The 18,626-nt window shown below is 40.2% G+C and overlaps 1 protein-coding gene across 2 annotated transcripts; it reads right to left on the bottom strand.

Annotated features, from left to right (window-relative positions):
- Positions 1-956: 956 nt before the first annotated feature.
- On the bottom strand, positions 957-17,743 carry LOC119563106. 2 transcript variants are annotated; one of them, XM_037876349.1, is made up of 8 exons: positions 14,955-15,308; positions 14,400-14,823; positions 4,857-5,683; positions 2,216-2,453; positions 1,854-2,068; positions 1,672-1,777; positions 1,295-1,510; positions 957-1,224 (listed from the first exon to the last, which is right to left on the bottom strand). In XM_037876349.1, exons 3-7 carry the CDS (start codon positions 5,550-5,552, stop codon positions 1,341-1,343), a joined length of 1,425 nt encoding a protein of 474 aa, XP_037732277.1. In that variant the 5' UTR covers positions 5,553-5,683; positions 14,400-14,823; positions 14,955-15,308; the 3' UTR covers positions 957-1,224; positions 1,295-1,340. The 2 variants fall into 2 exon arrangements, with proteins under 2 accessions (XP_037732277.1, XP_037732276.1); XM_037876348.1 differs by lacking the exons at positions 14,400-14,823; positions 14,955-15,308 and adding an exon at positions 16,535-17,743.
- Positions 17,744-18,626: the final 883 nt, after the last annotated feature.

An 18,626-nucleotide genomic window follows, 5' to 3' on the forward strand; every position in this document is an offset into this window, starting at 1 on the left:
AAAATGCTCCTACTTGACAGGACAACGACAAATTTTACGTGTTGTTTCTTATTTTTACCCCATACTTTTTGTTTGCTTTTCCTCCTTTGCGCCATGTTTTTTATACTGCCCGTTCTCTCGGGGAAAACGGAGATGTGATTTCCGCTGCAATAAAATAGACTGGCTACCTTAAAGGCTTTATGACCCTTGGAATTCGCCAGTTTATGGCTTGTGTTATTTTTATGCACTCTACTTGGCTTCTTCCCCTTGGCCAGGCCATAAGTGTTGGCCCATCTTTGTTTGCATTTCGTCACTTTGATGTCCCGAACAAGGTCGAAAAACAGTTGGCGTCGGAGCCAAATTACCATAAAATATTAAATTATTTATGCATATCCCCATTGAGGAAATTCGTTTGCTGGTCGCCTCTTTTTATCGTCCACGTCAACTGAGGGTCAACGGTTAAGACTTTCGCGAAAAATGGGTTATGGCTTGACTTACTTATTGTGGCTTTTTGTTGTCAAATACTTACATTTCTTCTGTATAAGGATACTCAAAATATGAAAATATTTTATTCATACGGAATTTCCAACGGATCTGGATTAAAATCGTGTTTTTGGCCATACACAAAGCCATTCCCCACTCCCCTTCAGAACAATCCAGAATTTTTAAAAAATCTTTCTAAAGCAAATACCCACAAATTTAAATCGCTTTGCACCAGCTAATAACTCATTCGAGGCATTTGCGCATTTAGCACCCAAAGCAGATTTATAGCACTGATATATATTTAAATTAAACTTTTTCCATTTTAATCAACGGAATTGCAGTGGCCCGCCAGAGAATACTAATACGACCAATCAATTAGTAAAGCCAGATAATATTCATAAATGTTTTACCATTGCGATGAACCAAAAACCGAGCACACACAGAAAGAACACAGATTTAAATAAAGTTTCACATGATTTATTGAATGTCTGTTATTTATGATGGATTTTTATGATTCAGTTTTATTATTTTCATTTAATAATATCTCTCTGACAATAATCTAATTATTGATTCGATTTCACAACTTGAAATGGGGTCTGCTTAAATTGAATTGTACATTAGATTGAATTCGAATGCAGTACGGTATGGGGGATACTGTGAGACACGCAGACATGAGAGTTATGGTAACGTTTTAACCTAGTTACAGAGTCGTCAATCCTGCTTCGACGGGGCTTCAGCTTCAGCTCCTGCTGCTCCTCTCCGCTATTTACAAGGCCGCCTTTAATTAATCTCTAACCTAAATTACGTAACTGCAGATGGCGCAAAAGCTTACAAATAATTGGAAGTCGGACGCCACGACCAGGCGTTCAATAGGCGAGTCACGTCTGGTGTGCCGGCGGTGTGTGTGTGTGCATCGCTCCCTGCATCGCCCAGAGTAGTCGAAGGACTCCGAGGACTCCCAGGAGACCCAGCACAGAGTGGAACGTGCTCCTCCCGCCTGTCGTCGTCCTTGCCGCCGTTGACATGATGGCCGATGCGGAATATTCACCTGTTGGCCATCGCAATTCATCGTGGTGGCGACAGTTGCGATTAATATGAATCATTCATTTTGCCACACATTCTGGTAGATACCATGGGACAGGATATGACGGGATGGGATGGTATGGTATGGTATGGGAAGGGACTCTGTCCCGAAGGCTGTTAACTTACCGCTTAGCACGTGCAGGTCCACGGATACGGAGACGCTGTTCGACGGCTGGCACGTATAATTGCCGGAATCCTCTTTCCGCACGAGCGGTATAATTAATGAGCCGATCTGCAATGAATGTTTATGTTCAGCGACATTCGACTAGCCAATTAACCGGCGGACCACTCGTAAACACCCAACTAACCGTGTTCTGATTATCGCCCACGGTTCCGAATATATTCCTATCTAGCTGCGTGTACCAGCCGGTTCGCTCGTCGCTTTCGCTAATCTTCTTCTGACCCCGGAACCAGATTATATACTTGGGCGGATCCAGGGTTCCACGGACAATGCAGTGCAGCGCCACCTTGCTGCCCGCCTTCACAAAGCGGCTCTGATCCCCAATTAGCTCAGTCTTGGGTTCTGAAAGGGGGATTTACAAAATATAGATTTAATTAGAACAACAAATAAATTTGGAAATTATTTTAATATAATTGTCATTTATATAATCTAATTTTATTAAAAGTTTAAATATTCAATAAGTTTATATAATAATTCATAAACACTCACTGACTATCTGCAGGAGCACTTTGGCACTCAGTTTGGGCTCCGTTGCCATCTGGCACTCGTACCACCCAGCATCGCCTGGCTCTACGTATTTGATCTGCAGGGACCAGGTGTAATCGTGATCCTCCTGGAATATCGATTGGAATCGCTCGTCCGCTATAAAAGTCGTTTCGTCCACGCTGATGATGTGGTTATCGCGCATGCGTACCCACGAAACTGGTTTATCGGATAGTCGATGTATCTGAAAATACAGGATAATTATTAGGAATTATTTTAAAAATTTTAGAAATTATCTAATTGGAAGAGAACATTATTTCGAAACTGACCTAAAACTTAGTCGGGATATATTTTAAACTTTGTAATTGATTTATCAATCCTAAACCGTCTAACAAAATACCCTACCATAAATTCTCTAATTTAAGTACCCTCAACTCAATAAATATTACATTAGATAGATAAGTGCTATTTACAAGGTTTTTATCGATCTTAAACCTTCTAAAAAACCCTTTATCAAAAAATTCCCTTCCTAAAATTACTCAACTATTATAACACCAAAGCTCAAGGCAGCTAGCATTTACATAACTATTATTATGTTAATCTTCGCCAATCTGCCGCTAATGAGCTTTCACATTACACAGATTGCATTCGATGTTGACTAATCCATACATGAATAATTACCCCGGCGCGACGAACTAATCCGGCCACGTTTGCCTGTCGTTTCGGTGTTAAGTTGCAAAAAATAAAAACAGAAAAAATGTTATGGCTCAAACGAGTGAATGGACGTAAAATCTGAGATCCAAGTGAATGTCTGAGGCCCGGAAATGGAAATGAGGACGGATCCAAAGGCGGAATCTGGGGATGAGGTTGCGCATCTTTGTGCTAAAATATTCTCACAGTTGGCGCTTTGCTTTGGCTCTATTTCCATGGCCTGGCTTGCTCCTGTTTTAGCCCTGCTCCTGCTGCTATCGCTTGTGGTCCGGCCCAGATCAGCATAATTTCATTTGCATATCAACAATTCATTCTGTTTACGTTTATTTTTTATGACACAAACAAGCGCCCTGGCTGAGGCTTCTATTTGCCGTTTACAATTCCGCACAATTTATAAAAATATACGTATTTATTTATTTTTTGCTTGCCTCCTTTCAGGACCTGTTCTTTGGGCTTTGTTAAAGTCCATTCAGCAGATATCCTAGATATATTTCGGGGGGAAGAAACACCTACGAACGCATGTAAATTTGATGTCTGTTGTAGCCGTATGCAAAATACACTGTGCAATATGTATGCATGCAAATAAGTGTTTCGCTTCCCCCCTCCACCCAAATGTATCTGTATCTGTTTCTGTGCCTGAATCCGTATCTGTGTCTGCGGATGTGTGAAAGCGTGTCTGTGTGCAATATGTAAATGCTAGTTTTATCTCCGGTCCGTTGAAATTAAAAAGGAATTCAGTAGCAGAAGGAGGGACACCGAGTCAGTCCGTCAGTCAGTCGCTGGCCCGTCTTCTTTTGGCTCAAGTTTCGAGGAATTGGTAAGTGAGTCAGGGTCGTTTGCCTCGAGTGGTTAAGGTCCTAATGCTCGAATTTAAATCCTTGGTGACGTGTGTGGCTTTAAGGTCTTGCTAATCCGTTAAAGTTGGCTAGAGGAATTCACATTTTTGGATGTCGGAAGTCCCTGGATAATCTCGTTTTTTGCATGCTGAAACTTAAAGCAATGGACAAAGCTCTGCAGAAGGGTTAATAAGCTCTTGGAATGTAATTGGCAGAGGTCTTGTCTTTCTGTGGCTTAGATTTAAATGTACTTTGTCTAAGCAGGCGTGAAAGGTCCTACATATATGTATGCTTCGGTGGATTTCTTAATCCTTTCCCACCATAAGTACTTAAATTTCTTCACTTCTTGGCTTTACAAGCGACGTTAATTTTCCCCGCCTTTCTTCAATGTAGCCTGTGTATACCTTAAATTTTCAATACCACCTTAGATCAATACATATGGGATTTGGTTCACCTTTTTATAGCTCCCTTAATAGGATAACTCTTTAAGCTGCTTAACAGGTCGACAGCTATTTATAACACGTGACATTTAATTCAAATATAATATTCGCAATTAAACGTAATCTCGTATTAAAAGGGGTTTTTTCCAAACGAACCTTTAAGGCTTACCCGACTTATGTCACGCGCCATAGCGCGACCTACGGGCTCACCCACCTAGCGGATTTGGCTGCCAGCAACAAGCAAACAACTACACTGGAATTAAGGGTCTATTGTTCTACGGTAATTAATCAAATTATCTGTATTTTAAAAAATAAAAGAACATACATTTTTGTACTTTGTTAATGTTTAGTAATCACAAGAATAACAAATAAATAAAATACCCATAGGAATATTTTTTATAAAAAAAAAAAAAAAACTGTTTTTATAGCATTGTAAGTTGTCCATACAGTACTTAAAAATACTAATGAATATTAATACAATCATTTTATTCTGAAACGTTTTACCAAAAAGATCTCTGCCTCACTTTTTTTGGTTTCTCTGCTAGCATAGTCAAAAGTGGCTTGTGTCCTTGCTTTACTTGTAGGCTAACTTTTCCTAGCATACTTATGTGGGCTAACCATTTTTAAAGTGTACCCTCTCCTCACTCAGCTTCGACTCACCTGGCACGGCATGTAGGCGTGGTTTCCCTTCTGGGCGGTGATGTTTAGCACGGGCATTGTCAGGTTCCGCCCCGAACCCCCCTCCCGGTGGGCGGTGAGGTAGGAGTGCTGCTCATTAAACACTTGCCGGCGCTGCTCCTCCGGCGATATTGTCACCGCTTCGGCGGATGTTTTGGCGGCCTGGGCCTCCGCCTCAGCCTTGGCCACCTTGGCCGCCTCCGCCGCCAACTTGGCCGCCTCGGCCGCATCGGCAGCGGCCCGGTAAGCGGGAAGATCCGCTGCCGCAAAAACGGGAAACGGCGGCAGGAAGGTGGGGATGGAGAAGCCCTTGGTCAATGAATCAGGGACAACCGGATGCACCGCATTCGCCATCTTTTCAATGGAGTTGCGCACATCCGTTTCCGCTGATGCTGGATAAATTGTTGATATGAGCATCTCTGCTGCGGTCCCAGTGGCTGCTCCTGCTCCTGCTGCTTCTGTTTGCCGTTCTGCGGCCTGAGTAGTTAGCCCAATTTGTGCTGACTGGCTGGTTGCTATCGTTGCTCCTGCCACATCTGCTGATGACATGCCCCGGGCCACGGCTGTGGTGGTGCTCCATGAGCCGGGTGCCTCTGTTCCAGCTGCCGTTTCTGTGGCTGCCTTTTTTGCTGTCGTCAAGTTGCTGGCTGTCGTAATTAGATCGTTTTGTGTTGTCATTGGCCTATCTGGCAAAGTGGATCTTGTGGTTCCCGTCCAAAGCTGTCCCTGAGCAGGATTCAGTCCCCGTGCTGAAGCCCCTGGATCTGTACGACTCTCTACAGGCTCTGGAGTACTGCAGGTGACTGCTTCTGTGAAGGAGCCAAAATAAAGCAAAGTACGGTTGTTTACAGCATGTTTGGGCAAACAAAATGCTAATTAGAGGGGTTTGTAGTGTAGTGTGTAGAAAAAACGCATCAAAAAAATGATAATTTTATCCAAACACATATATTTTGTTTACCGATTTTCTTGATTTAATACGTTTTTAAAATTTACCTGAAATTTAAATATAATTATCTAGAATACGAATATTTTTGGTACAATTTTAATGTTTAAAAATAAGAAGAAGTTTGATAAAACAAAAAAACGTATTTTGCACAGGGATTTTCTTGCTTTAATACCTGTGCAAGCTTTAACCTCAAATGAAAATATAACCATCAAAAATATAAAAATTCACGTTCGACAAGGACAAAAGACCTAAATAAATAAATGTAATAACTGTTTGTGCCGCACATCAAAGCGTTGGGAAATTGAGAAAAATTATTGCAATCGGCTTATGCAAGGTGAATGAATTAAAATTCCGCCAAAACAAATGGGACTCGGAAAATGAGTTTGGGGCTGTCACACACACACTCTCACTTGCAGGGGCACATGTACACATACACATACATATTTCGTTTCAGTTAATTTTCAATTACGCTTTTATGCTAATTAAAATCATAAAAATTTGCCGCTTAATGTCACCGCCTGTGGTGGCTTTCATTTCATTTTGTTCTCTGTTTCCTTTTCACTTTTAATTTTTTTTGCCACATTTTTTCCTGCTAAAAGTTGTTTGTTTTTGTAGCTTTGGCTGCCTTTTCCTTTCACCATTGCCGGTTTCTGTTTCCCTTTTAAACTTTTCCTTTTTATGTTTTCGACTTTTTGCCCTAGAGGAAAATTAAGCATGAAAAATAAATGGTAACTTTAGCCTCGTAATCATTTCGGTTACACGTGCAACTAACGTCCTTGGCTGGGTTAAATCAAAGCGCCACACCTGGCTCTAGTTAATCAAATGAAATGCAGCCGAGCTAATAAAAGGGTATTTATATACATTTTCAGTGGCCTGCTTTTTTTTGTCATTTATCGCAACTATCGCGACAATATTTACACAATAGATGGCCAAACTAAAATCAATTTCTTCCCTGTGCAATTGATTTAAGGCGCCATCAATTGAGGCAAAACTTTATTAAAAGATTACAAAGCTAATAACTTCAGGCAATAAATTTGTAAAAAGAGAAAAAAATTTATTTTCGACTAGGAAAAGGCAACACCATTGATTAGCTCAACACACCCACTCATAAAAAGTTATTTTGAGCAACTTTCTGCCCCAACACTCTGGCAAGGACATGATGCCCCAGGATACTCATCCACTAAACTGTGGGGCGGGATGAAGAGAAATGAACTTGGCAGTCCAAGTCATTGAATGGAAAAGTTTTACGAAGCCACAAAAACTGTGGACAAGAAAGTGAACATGTCCATTTGGAATCAGTTTTATTTCAATATTTCTGCTACCCATAAGAGGAACTTCATAATGTTTAGCCAAAAATCTTTCAATTAGATATAGGTAATATTACAATCAAAAAAGTGGGCCTAATACCAATCTTTTTGAAATATCCTACCAAATTGGAAATTTGCGTGAGCGGAAAACCAACTCATTTGCGGTAAACTTTTCACCGAAAGGTCTGGGATTTGGTACTGTTTTGCCGGGCTAAGATATCAGTGGGCTGATAAAGTAGAATTTGCATTTTTAAATTATTTCATTTCACGTGCTTGTCAGAGCCTTGATTTAGGTAGAGCAAGAAATTTTGTTACCTTTCGGCTGCCCAGCAAATTCTACGTGTCTGGTTGCACACAAAAAAAATAGGAATAGGAGAAGGCCAAAAAAGTGAAAGGAAAAGTGAGCAAAAAAAGAGAATCTACAGGGCAACCGCATAAATTTCCCCCACGAAATCATTTCGAACGAATGCGTGTGATTTGGCTGTGTTGATAAGGTCCACCCCAGGCCCATTTCTTTGCCCACGAAAAAGGTTGCAAGCGAGGTTTTTTGTTAAAATGCAAATTGAAAATTTCACTCCCAGAAAAATAGTAAATTTAAAATCCACTGCAGATGGGTATACTTTTTCCCTTTGCCTCTGTTTGATTTCGTTTTGTTTGGTGTGTCAAGATGGCAGATCCTTTCCCAAAGGGGATGGGAAAAAATAAAGCCCGAACGGGTTTGCTCAAGGCAGAGTTTGCATTTTCAATTAAAACCGATTTAGCCGGCAATCAAATCGGTTTTGATTTCCCTCAAAGGAATTTGCTTAGTCAAACAAAAAAGGGAAAATTTATTTTTGTGGTGCATTGGGTATTTGTATTTTCTTGTAGGGATGCTCTCGTAAGACTGCCCAGAAAGACTGTCCCCCAAAGCCGATTAGTTTACTGGGTTTTTTCCGTGTCCCCGCTTTGTTTGGCTTACCAGGGAAAAAAAGGGTCTACTCCACTAGCAACCAAAAGTGTGATCTAGCCATTTAGAGCACTTGACGACAGTCTATCCACACACACAGGAGGCAGAAAGAGTGAAACGTGCAATAACACTCAAATTGTTTTCTTGTTTTCCGCAACCAGAATTGGCCGTTTCCATGGATTGTGGCCCAAATCCGTACCCTCAAAGCCCACCCCAAAGCATGTGGGTCCAGCGGGACCTGGAGTTCATATTTTAAGCCGGCTTGAGTTGGTACGCCGGCGGAATAGTAATGCCCACAAATTAGGCTGGCGGCTGACGCAAAAATTACTAAAATTGGCATTCAGACTGAAATGGCCAGCACACACACGCTCACCATGCCACCAACACTTATGTAAATTCGGGAATTGGTTTAGGCCACTACAAAATGAACAACCACATTAGGCCAAGGCTCATCAGCATCTCGTCAATGCCATCCGAAGTAGCGACCGTCACACAATGGGTAGGTAAAGATAAATTAGCAGAAGGATATTTTAATAACTTTCAGTACAAAAAAATATTTTGACAAAAACTTAAAGATTTCTTATGGACTTACTGATTTAATATGGGTTCTAAAAAATCATGCTTAAATAAGCTTTAAATTAATATGGACAAAAGGTTAAGTATTTAACTTCACCTTACATTTTGGCATCTGTACACAATACTACAACAACTAAAATAAAATCCAAATTCTTGATGTTACTGTATCTGACAACAGCCAAAACCAATATCTATCCTTGGGCAGCTGTACACGAATGTTATGAAATAATTAAAAGAGTAGTGTTTATTTCGTAAATGCATGCCCTATCCCCAGGCAGTTTAATCATGCCTAAATGCGTAGGTTTCCCACAAAGGCTGTACCAAAAACTATTCCCTTTTAATGCCCTTATAAGTTGCTAAGCCCTCCCATTGTCCTGTTGCTTTACATGCTGCAGCCCTGGTTTCCCAATGACGCAGTCACCTGAAGGATGACAGAATGGGAGTATAGATAGGGGCAGGGATTTGGTCCAGTCTGGCCCATATGGTGTACTGGTCCTGGCACTTTGACCCCTTAGTTAATATTTCATGGAGTTTGCCTTTTATGGTGCAGGATAAGGGAGGAGGCGATAAAAAAGTGGAGATAAAGGGAGGACTTAAAAAATGATTGGATTTAGTTGGTAGCATGATTTTTTCTCTTCACTATCGATTGACTGACGAAGGGAAAAACTGAAATTTAATTAGTCTCAAAATATTTCTTGCGCAAAAAATGCTTGAAAAATGTTTGCAGCCCTTCACAGTTCAGCGCATACCTAATTGCAATATTTTTTTTATCAGCCAACGTTAGTTAATATTAGTTTGGCAAATATTTGTCTTAAAATAGAAACGAAAAAAATATTGAATTAAAAAAAAAGAAGAGCTGTTGATGAGTTCGTGCTTTCAGAACACTATTTATAATTAGTTTTTTTCCCAAATGTGTACAATTATATTAATTACAATATTTAGATAAGATCTACCTATGACTTTGTGTGTTCTTTTTTAATAAACCAGCGTGAGACTAAAAGCCTCTTGGGCTTCAATTTTATAATTCGAGGCACTTGCAACTTCATCGTGCCGCCAAAGGTCAAGAGGTCTTAATCCGCGCAATCTTTGCGGCACGTGCATCATTAGCGTGGCATCAGGACACTCAGAATGCTCAGGAAAGTCGCATAGGCTCTACGGGTCTTCATTTTTCATGTAATTATAAAAAATATGCGTGGGCCAACGGGCCGAAAAAAACCACGCAGTAATTACATGTCCAATAAAAAGTCATGGCTGTTTGGAAGGACAAAATGACAGCAACGGCAACGGCAGAGCGGCCGTAATTAAAACGCCGAGCGGCTGTGGCCAAAAGAAGACGGAGAGCCACTTGACTCGTGGCCATCTGAGGCTCATCCGCACCTGAAACGGCCTCCGAAGCCCGCCCGCATCCGCCAGCACTGGTGTTTATGAGGATAACCAGGACCTCAGCCGTAGGGCAGCGGAGGAGCAGCCGACACACATTCTCGCATAAACCAGAAAACTTTTCACCGGGGAGCACTTTGGATTATAGCCGCCTCGAGTGCACATAAAACACGAGCCTGAGGACTCAGATTGCTGCATCTATCTAAACTCATGAGTAACTTCTGGGGCGGGGTGGGGGGATAGTTGTGTCGCCAGATTTGTGTTGCTCCGGCTGCGGGCTGGCGAATCTTAATGAGTCCCCTTTGGGGGCCGCCAAGCAATTAAAGTTCAAATGAGCCAAATTACAAGCTGCGAGTAACATCAAATGGCGGCCCTGGGGGATATACTTATATAAAGAAACCAACTGCCAGGGGTGGGGTGAAGAAATTAGGAAGGGCACCTCAAAATGGAAGAAATTGAAACCAATCTAGAGTAGAGTTTGATATTTTATTTTACTCTTCTCACATAAGAAATTAAGTGAAAATTTAATATTCCTTGGAAACAATAAGAATATTGCAACCTAGTTTAAAGGGTGAAATATTCCACAGAAGTTACTATTTAAGAACTGCATTTCGAATTCACTTTGTCAAGGAGTCCTCCTAAAATGTGTACACAGGGTAATAAAAAAAATACGTCGCCTCAGCAAGGCCATTAACAACTTTACTCTAGCAACACGCAACGCCGCACCGACAACGTGCAACACACAGCGTACAACGCAACACTGGGCAATGCTCCAATTTCAATTTGCTGCGAAACTGAAACTGAAATGAACCTCAAAGGGAGACAACGAGTGCCGCTGCTGGTGGTGGTGCTGCTGCTTTCTTTGCTGTTTTACTTTTGGCCCCGTTTGTTGGGAACACGTAGACCGAGGAACACGATGCCATAAAAATAAATTGAGCCAGGACACACAGCCACCGAGAAAAGTGGGTGTGCCGACAAAGAGATTCTGGGTAGAAGGGCCATATTGAACAGCCCCCCAGCTCCAGAGTTGTATAATTTTCAGAGTGACACCCAACATATGTTTCAGTTTTGAATGAATCCTCGGATAATGGCGGCCGAGAGCAATTTCACACTAAACACAAACATTTCCATTTCCCCCGCACCCACTCATTCCCGGGAAAGCCACTCGAATAACAGAATGACATTGGTATATCATCGCAGCCCACACTCATGCAAATGTATCTTCAATGCGTAGACAGCGTTTCTGTTTGCCAACTCACATAGATACACCCATACAGCCTGCGTAAGATTTCCTGGCTACCGTTGTGTGCGAGAGCTATTTATTTATTTATTTACGTTGTGAGCATTCGCATTCGGTAATTGTTTATTGATCGATTTGATAAATGCCACTTTAAATACAATTTTCGACCCCTCGCTTGGTTTTTTTTACTCAAATATTTATGGGAACGCCAAGCACTTGTGATCAAATGTCATCGCAATGTGCATAAACATAAATAATTTATGATACAAAAGGTTCAAATTGATGAAGATGAATAAGTGTGGGTGGGGATGTGAAGTGAGCTGTGGTCGATGGCAAAAACCTTTGGGAAATTAAAAGCCAAAAAACTCGGATATCTGAGTTTAGATGAATTTGAAGTGGATAAGGGGTTGTTTTGGCTTTTGCTTGTTAAAAATAAAACCATAGTTGTGGTACGGGTTAGCTGGAATGTTTCGGTTGAATAAGAATGGGTTCTAACAAAGTGTATATTTTTGAATTTTTAATTTAAAGCAGCATTTAAATTGGGCTTGTTGAATTATTAAAATTGCCCAGGTTGTAGCTTCCTTATTTAAGAGCACTTTGAATTTAAAGGCTATTTAAAGACATTGTTTCTTTGGAGACTACTGTCTGTGCTTTTTTCTACTATAAATCAAGAGAAATAATTATGCGAAATCTTAACAACACAGTTATATAAGACTCTATTCTTATCTAGTTGATTTTTATGGCTTTGCTGGAAAATATTTAGCCAGCCCAAGTTTGAGGAAGTTGATGGGGGCGACTAGGCTGGGGCGGCTATAAATAAGTAAACAAACGTTGACCAGAAATACAATAATTTTTCAAAGGGCCTCCTGCCAGGATATGGTATCCCCCTGTTCGAAGGACCTCCTGCAGCGATTCATAAATAACCAGAGGCCCAGAGGCTTGCTTGCTTTTTATTCCTTCTTTTTTTGGTGGTTTGTCTTGTTCTTTTCACACTTCGGCAAGAAATAAAGACAAGGCTCGTTGACTGCCGCTGCACTTTGTCATTTGTGGGTCATTTCTCGCCACGTCTTTGTCGCTATGTCAGTCCACCCCCCTTCGATCCCCTTTTACCCCGCCCCATTGCTATTCTCCGAGCAATTAAATGGCCCATATACACACACTTGTTGTTGTCTTTGATTGCCCAAAGCGTCGACGCAGCTGAAACTGCAGCTGCCTGCCTCTGATCCCTGACCCCCTCTGAACCTCTGAATAATTTAAGCTCACATTTTGCGAGCCAAAAGCGCATCAAGGCCATTCAGCTTACATTGTGGACGTGATTGTGTGTATGTGAACAGGAAATTGTTAGTTGCATGGCGAATGAGAAACAGTGGGGCAAATTGCGAAACGAAAGTTACTCATCCGCAGCGTTGGATTCCGTTGAAGGAAGTTTAGAGTGAGCAAGGGGTGGATAGAAATATCTATTGGACGTGCTGAACCAAACTGATATTTGTTATATTTTTTGTTAAATATTTAAAAGAAATATCTGTGCCTATAAAAAGAGAGAAGAACAATTTTTTGAGACAATACATTTTTGAAAATCTTAAACTTAAAGCTGGGTTCTTTATTAAATTTGCATACCCACCAAAGGAATGTTTAGGAATTTTACAAATATTATTTGTCAAGAATTTCCCACAAACATCATTGAGGACCAAATTATTCAGGACAATTAAAATTCCGTGTAAGACATTCCAACAGAATGGCACCATTCGCGCATGTAGAATTTTCCCCGGCATATAATAAACCCATGCGGTGCAAATTATTCCACCGTTGGACATTTTGTTGACCTGCGGCACTGTCATGTGTCCCCCCCTTCCAAACTTTGCTTGTGTTACAATATTTTCCGTCATCACAGGACCTGCCGGAGCTGAGGTCAACTGACAATGTGTGTGTGTTTGAGTCTGCCTAAGGGATCGTATCCCGATGTTGTTGTTTTGGTCTCTCCGCAAGCCCATTTATAATTTATGAAGGTAAGCAAACACTTTTGGCCCTAACAGCGACGACCGCACACTCGACACACAACACACGACAGGACAGGAGGGCACGACATCACGACCCCCCAGCAAGGCCTTAAAGGATTTCGGGCGATTTGGCCAGGTGTAATAAGACGGGGCGCCATCGGAAGGAAAGGTCAGGCCAAGTCAACCTGTAGGCCCAGCAACTTTGCCGGCACATTCCCGAAATTAGCAGGAATCCGGCACTATGAAAGCAAACAAAAAACGATTGCTTAAGTCCCCCAGAAATTTTCAAAAATATTAGAATGGGGTTTTTGAGTGAACAAAAGCCAGCAGCAGCAGGACAAACTTCGGCCGCATTATGTTTTTGACTTTTTTTTGGAGTTTTGGAGTTGGCTTACATCTGCCTTGTTGGTCCATTCTGTATTTTGGCATAACGAGTTGCACTCAAACTTTCTGAAAGCGCATTTTGTAAAGAGTTGTAATGAAGGGTCTAGAAGGGCAAACAATGTGGGGGAAAGCGTATAGGGGATTTGGCCAGGGTTGAATCCACGCTACCGAAAGTGCAATGTGTTTATTTAACATTTTTTGGCAAGTTTTCAATTTCGTTAATGCTTTTGTGGGGTCGCTTGGCGAGAAGGGATGGAATGGGTCGTACAAAGGACGTACAATTCATTGTTTTATTTTTGCCTTGATTATCGGGCAGTCGAATGAATGGGCAGTTGCTTTGCTAAAGGGGCAACGGGGTTAAGGACCTAGAAAAACTATTTTTCATTCTCACAATTTGCGGAAGCGGTTGTGATTCATTTTACAACTTTTCACTTTAAGAGGTGCGGATAATTGTTTCTAAAGTTGAATAAATTATTTGGTATTTAAAAGCTTCATGGTATAAATATGCTTATACTTTATCAATTTCTCAGTTTTAGAAAAAAGTTAGTATTTTAAAGGACTAACATTAACATTACATATACATTTAAGATTCAGGCTGAACCAAATGTTGTGAAAGTTAGAAAGGGGATTTGTTATTTTATATTTCCAATCATGAAACGTAGGACTTGCATATATTGTACTGTACCAAAAAAGTTACTCTGAGGCTAAGCAGAGCTAATAATAACAAAATTTTCAAACTTATTATTTACCTATCTTCTGGTTTTGTTACTGATTTCTGTCCTCTATGAATCGTTAATTTCCTTTAACATGGAACTTCTTCATTCTTACAATTTTCATTGGCTGCTAATTTACATTCTGGAATCGTTCTGCTCAATATTCGTGGACATTTTTTTTTCACCGGAAAAATTTCCAACACTTTTCATGCTGATATCTGAATATTTGTGCTCATCAAATATCGACATTTTCTTTTTCATCGGAACTACTTTCATCAGTTTTTACGCTGATATCTATCATACTCCAATCTTTCTGCTTATCAAATGTTGAAATGCTCTCTTCATCTGAACTCCAGTCATCGCTTTCCACAGTAGAATCCGAACACTTCGAATCTTTCTCCACTTGACCCATGCCATTAGAATCCATAGAGTTCATCTCAGAAGAATTTTCTTTTTTCCCCTGTTGTGTTAAAAAATTTAATACCATATTCTCGTCTTCATTAGAATACGATAAAAGCTCTTTTGAATTTTGTGTTTGGTTCTGGGACGTTTGCTCTTGTGGGCATTAAGTTATTTATTATGATCTCTTACTCTGTTCATAACTAAGTCACAGGCTTCTTTTATTTCTTCATCGGGGAATTCGTCTTTCACAAAAAAACGGTGACCACTCTTTTGAACAAATCCCTGATAAAGGCCAACCTGCAAGGCGGTCAGTACTTTGTCCTTTATGTCGGAGCTCGGAACATCAAGGCTGATGGCTATGTCTTTCAAAAGAGCGCGGAAGGTAATAGGTTGCTGCTTTTCCCTAAGAACAGCCAGAATATACCCGCCGATAGGAATAGACATTTTTCAAAAATGATTTACACTAAATTTAGATTTCACTTCTTTACTTTAAAATATATTATATATTGTTTGCTATGGAATGTGTTCGGCTAATAAGTGATATAATTTGAAACTGACACAAAAAGCGTTGCCTATTTCTAAAAATATGTAAGACATTAAAAATACATAAGGAAAGCAACAGTTTCTAAATGAAAGTCAATTGGCGATTTAATCCACCTAATCCGAAATATAGTTTTGTATTTACATCTCAATTATTAGAGTGATTAATATATTTAAGTTAATTATTGCATTCAATTTGCAATGATATAAGTTTCTATCTTATATTCAATGGACTAGCATAAATTAGATAAGAAACAAACAAAATTGCCCTTAAAACATTAATAATGGTAAGGGTAAAATTAAATAAACTTGCCATTAGTTACAATGAGGTTGCCTTAATTGGGTAACAAAATCGTATTAAATTTTGTAAAGTAAAGAAAAGCTGAGAGGAAGAGATAAACTGTGAAACTTTCCCTTAAAAAGTGTTTATTGCAGAATGGCGCACCACTTTTTGTCTACTTTTATGGGCTATTGTTTTCCTATTTCGCTGACCCCGTGGCTTGTTCTAATCTAATTTCAGCAAATCAAATGAAACAATGGGAAGCTCAAGCCCCAACTCAACATCCGCAATTTCCAAGGACCCCAGTTACGCAGAGGACAATTGCCACCTTCTTACTCCCACTGCTGATCCAGAACTACTAAAATAATTTGCCAGCAGCCATGTCGCGTCTTGGGATCCGCTTACGAGAGCCATTATCCATGTGTGTGTTGCCAAGTGTTTATGCGCGGCTATTCTACCCGGTACTCGGATTATAAGGGGAATATCAGGAGAAAGTTGAAAGTATTCCTGATTATTAGGATATCCTGGACTATTCAAATGAAAATCCTTTAACTTAGACCTACTCTTTATTACCTGTAACTGCTAGGATTTCGAAATCTCTTTTAAATATAATTTTAGGAGTCTAAAAGTATGAAACAATACATTTCAAATTCAGAAAAACATTTAATTCATTCAAAAATATGACTAATCTTAATTCGTTGCACACTTTTAGACCTTTAAGACATTTTAAGTGATGTCAAAACCCAAGTATTTTTGATATTAGAACCTTATTAAAAATCCCGGAATAATAGTTCTAACAGTACGAGGTATCCCAGACGTTTACAGAATTTCCTCGTCTTTCAAGTGTGTGTTGGAGTGTGCGACGTGAATGCGTTAAATTAAATCAAAAATGTATGAAAGTCACACGCACACACACAAGGAGTGGGGGAAACCCCCTGGCTGTACTTACGTATCCCAAGGCCAAGAGCCAGGACCAGGACCAGCAGATTGGAGACAAAACTGGTTCGGATACGCAGCCAAGAAGCTGGTCGGGATGTATGGAAAAATCGGCGACACCACGACGCTGCTCCTCCTCCCGTTCGTCCTGCTCGTCCTGCCACTGTCATCTCGGTTGTCAACGTTGCTGTCCGTGTCCTGGTTGTGCTGGATGCTGGTGCTGGTGTGGGTCCTTCTGCCCCTTCTGGTGCTCTTCCGACTCTAGTCCTGCGTGGCAGTCCCAGTGGCCCAGTTCCTGGCTGCAATGACACTTACAGCGCCTTTTGTGCGCTCATTGTCCGCCTGCCTCCAATTGGGACTCGTTTGCGGCATCGAATCTGGCTCCTCTGACTCCTCTGGTTCTTTTTACTCCTTAGGACCAGAGACAGGATCTGCTGATTGCACTGCGCCGTCTTGGCTGGCAAACTTTGTCGCATTCTCTACTCGACTCTCCAAATCCCAGTCGAAGTCTCAGATAAATAGGTTTATTGAATTAATACACTTGGGGCTGGGTCCTGGCTCGCCTCCATTTGGTTTCTATCTAACCTCTATCCTATTTTATTTTATTTTATTTTTTTTAATTTGATTTTATTTCGGCTTTTTCAACAACAACAAAAAATTGCAACTATTCTTTATGGGCCACAAGTTTTTCGATGCGTTCTCTCCAGCGGTTTTCTTGCAGTCGCATTGTTTGCTCACTGCGTCTGTCCTCTCGTTTTGCACTATTTTTATGTTGCTTGATTTATATATTTATTTAAGTGTTTTCGCCTTTGTTGAGTGGTAAACTTTTATTACCGCTGCAGTGCCACCAATATAGACAAATAAACTGGCATCAGAAGTCGACTTTATTGTGTGGTAATCCAATTTGTTTATTTAGCTTTTTGGTCTTTTGCTAAAAGTTATTTGGTCGAACATCGCAAATCCGTTTAAGCTTTAATAAATAAATTTACCTAACAAAGTTTGTTTGCCATAGTATTTTAAAGTGCTTCTTAAAGTGGTTTTTAATAACCAAATAGTTGACTGATAAAAGTATAAAAAATAAAAAGGTGGAATATGTATCAAAACCAAAATTATATTTAATCTTCAACTCTTTAAATTGTGCACTTTAAAAGTGAACTTTTTAACTACATAGTTTACAAACTTTTTAAGAACTATTCATCATCTTAAAGTTTTATTTCAACAGCTCAATCAATGAAAAAGTCAAGTGCTTGAACTTGCCAAGAAATATAAATCAACTTATTTGCACTTAAACTTTCATAATCATATAGCAATTAATAACACAGAATTTTCTTTTCCGTCGCTGCTCAAAAGTTAATAACTTGCACGGTTGCCATGCAGAACTATCACACAAGATTCTCAGTGACTAATGGGCAAAACTTTGGGGACAAAAAGCGTGAAGAACTTTGACCATTTATAGTGTTTAACAAGTTTCACATTGCCATTCGATGGGCTTTCTTTCAGTTCAAAGTTCTTGGTAATAAGTTACAATAGCCATATGGTCGGGCTCTAAACCGATTGTGGTTCATTTTCTGTGTAGCTGGGCTGGCTTATATTTAATGATTTAACACGTGAGAAAACATTTACACTTCAGTAACAATTTATCGCATAATCCGACTTGAGAATATTTTTCTTTCGCCTCCTTACGTTTTTTTCTTGGAGCCCGAAATGATGCACAATAATCCCTTTTTTACGTTACGCATCCTCGGCGAAATCCCCAGTTTCTTTTGCCCTGTTCTCGCTCCTTGGGTCTTCGGTTCAGCGCGGCATTTTAATATCCATTTGAATACGGCGAGGGCAAACAAATTTTAAAAGTGATTTCGGCAAAAGACACTCCACTGGCGGCACTGCAGGACACAGACACAGGACACCCAAGGGGACATCAAGTGGTTTAACTTTGTCTTAATTTTTCCTTTCTTTGTTTTCCCACTTCAGAATATTTTTCTTCGTTTTTGTTTTCACATTTTGTTTTTACTGTCTTCCGTTTGGTGACAAGTCCTTTTCAGAAATCGCGTAAAATTAACTTCTGGTTGCTGTCGACTTCCTTTTTCCATCCGAGTCACGTCCAC

This window comes from Drosophila subpulchrella, chromosome 3R, assembly GCF_014743375.2.
Source record: "Drosophila subpulchrella strain 33 F10 #4 breed RU33 chromosome 3R, RU_Dsub_v1.1 Primary Assembly, whole genome shotgun sequence".
NCBI lineage: Eukaryota > Metazoa > Arthropoda > Insecta > Diptera > Drosophilidae > Drosophila > Drosophila subpulchrella.

Coding starts and splice junctions, on each gene's coding strand:
- LOC119563106 (XM_037876348.1), bottom strand. CDS start 16,691: ATGACAGTGGCAGGACGAGCAGGACGAACGGGAGGAGGAGCAGCGTCG. Junction 5,684..16,534: donor GGCTCTTGGCCTTGGGATAC/GTAAGTACAGCC, acceptor GCTCCTTCACAG/AAGCAGTCACCTGCAGTACT. Junction 1,511..1,671: donor GGACCTGCACGTGCTAAGCG/GTAAGTTAACAG, acceptor GATGGCCAACAG/GTGAATATTCCGCATCGGCC.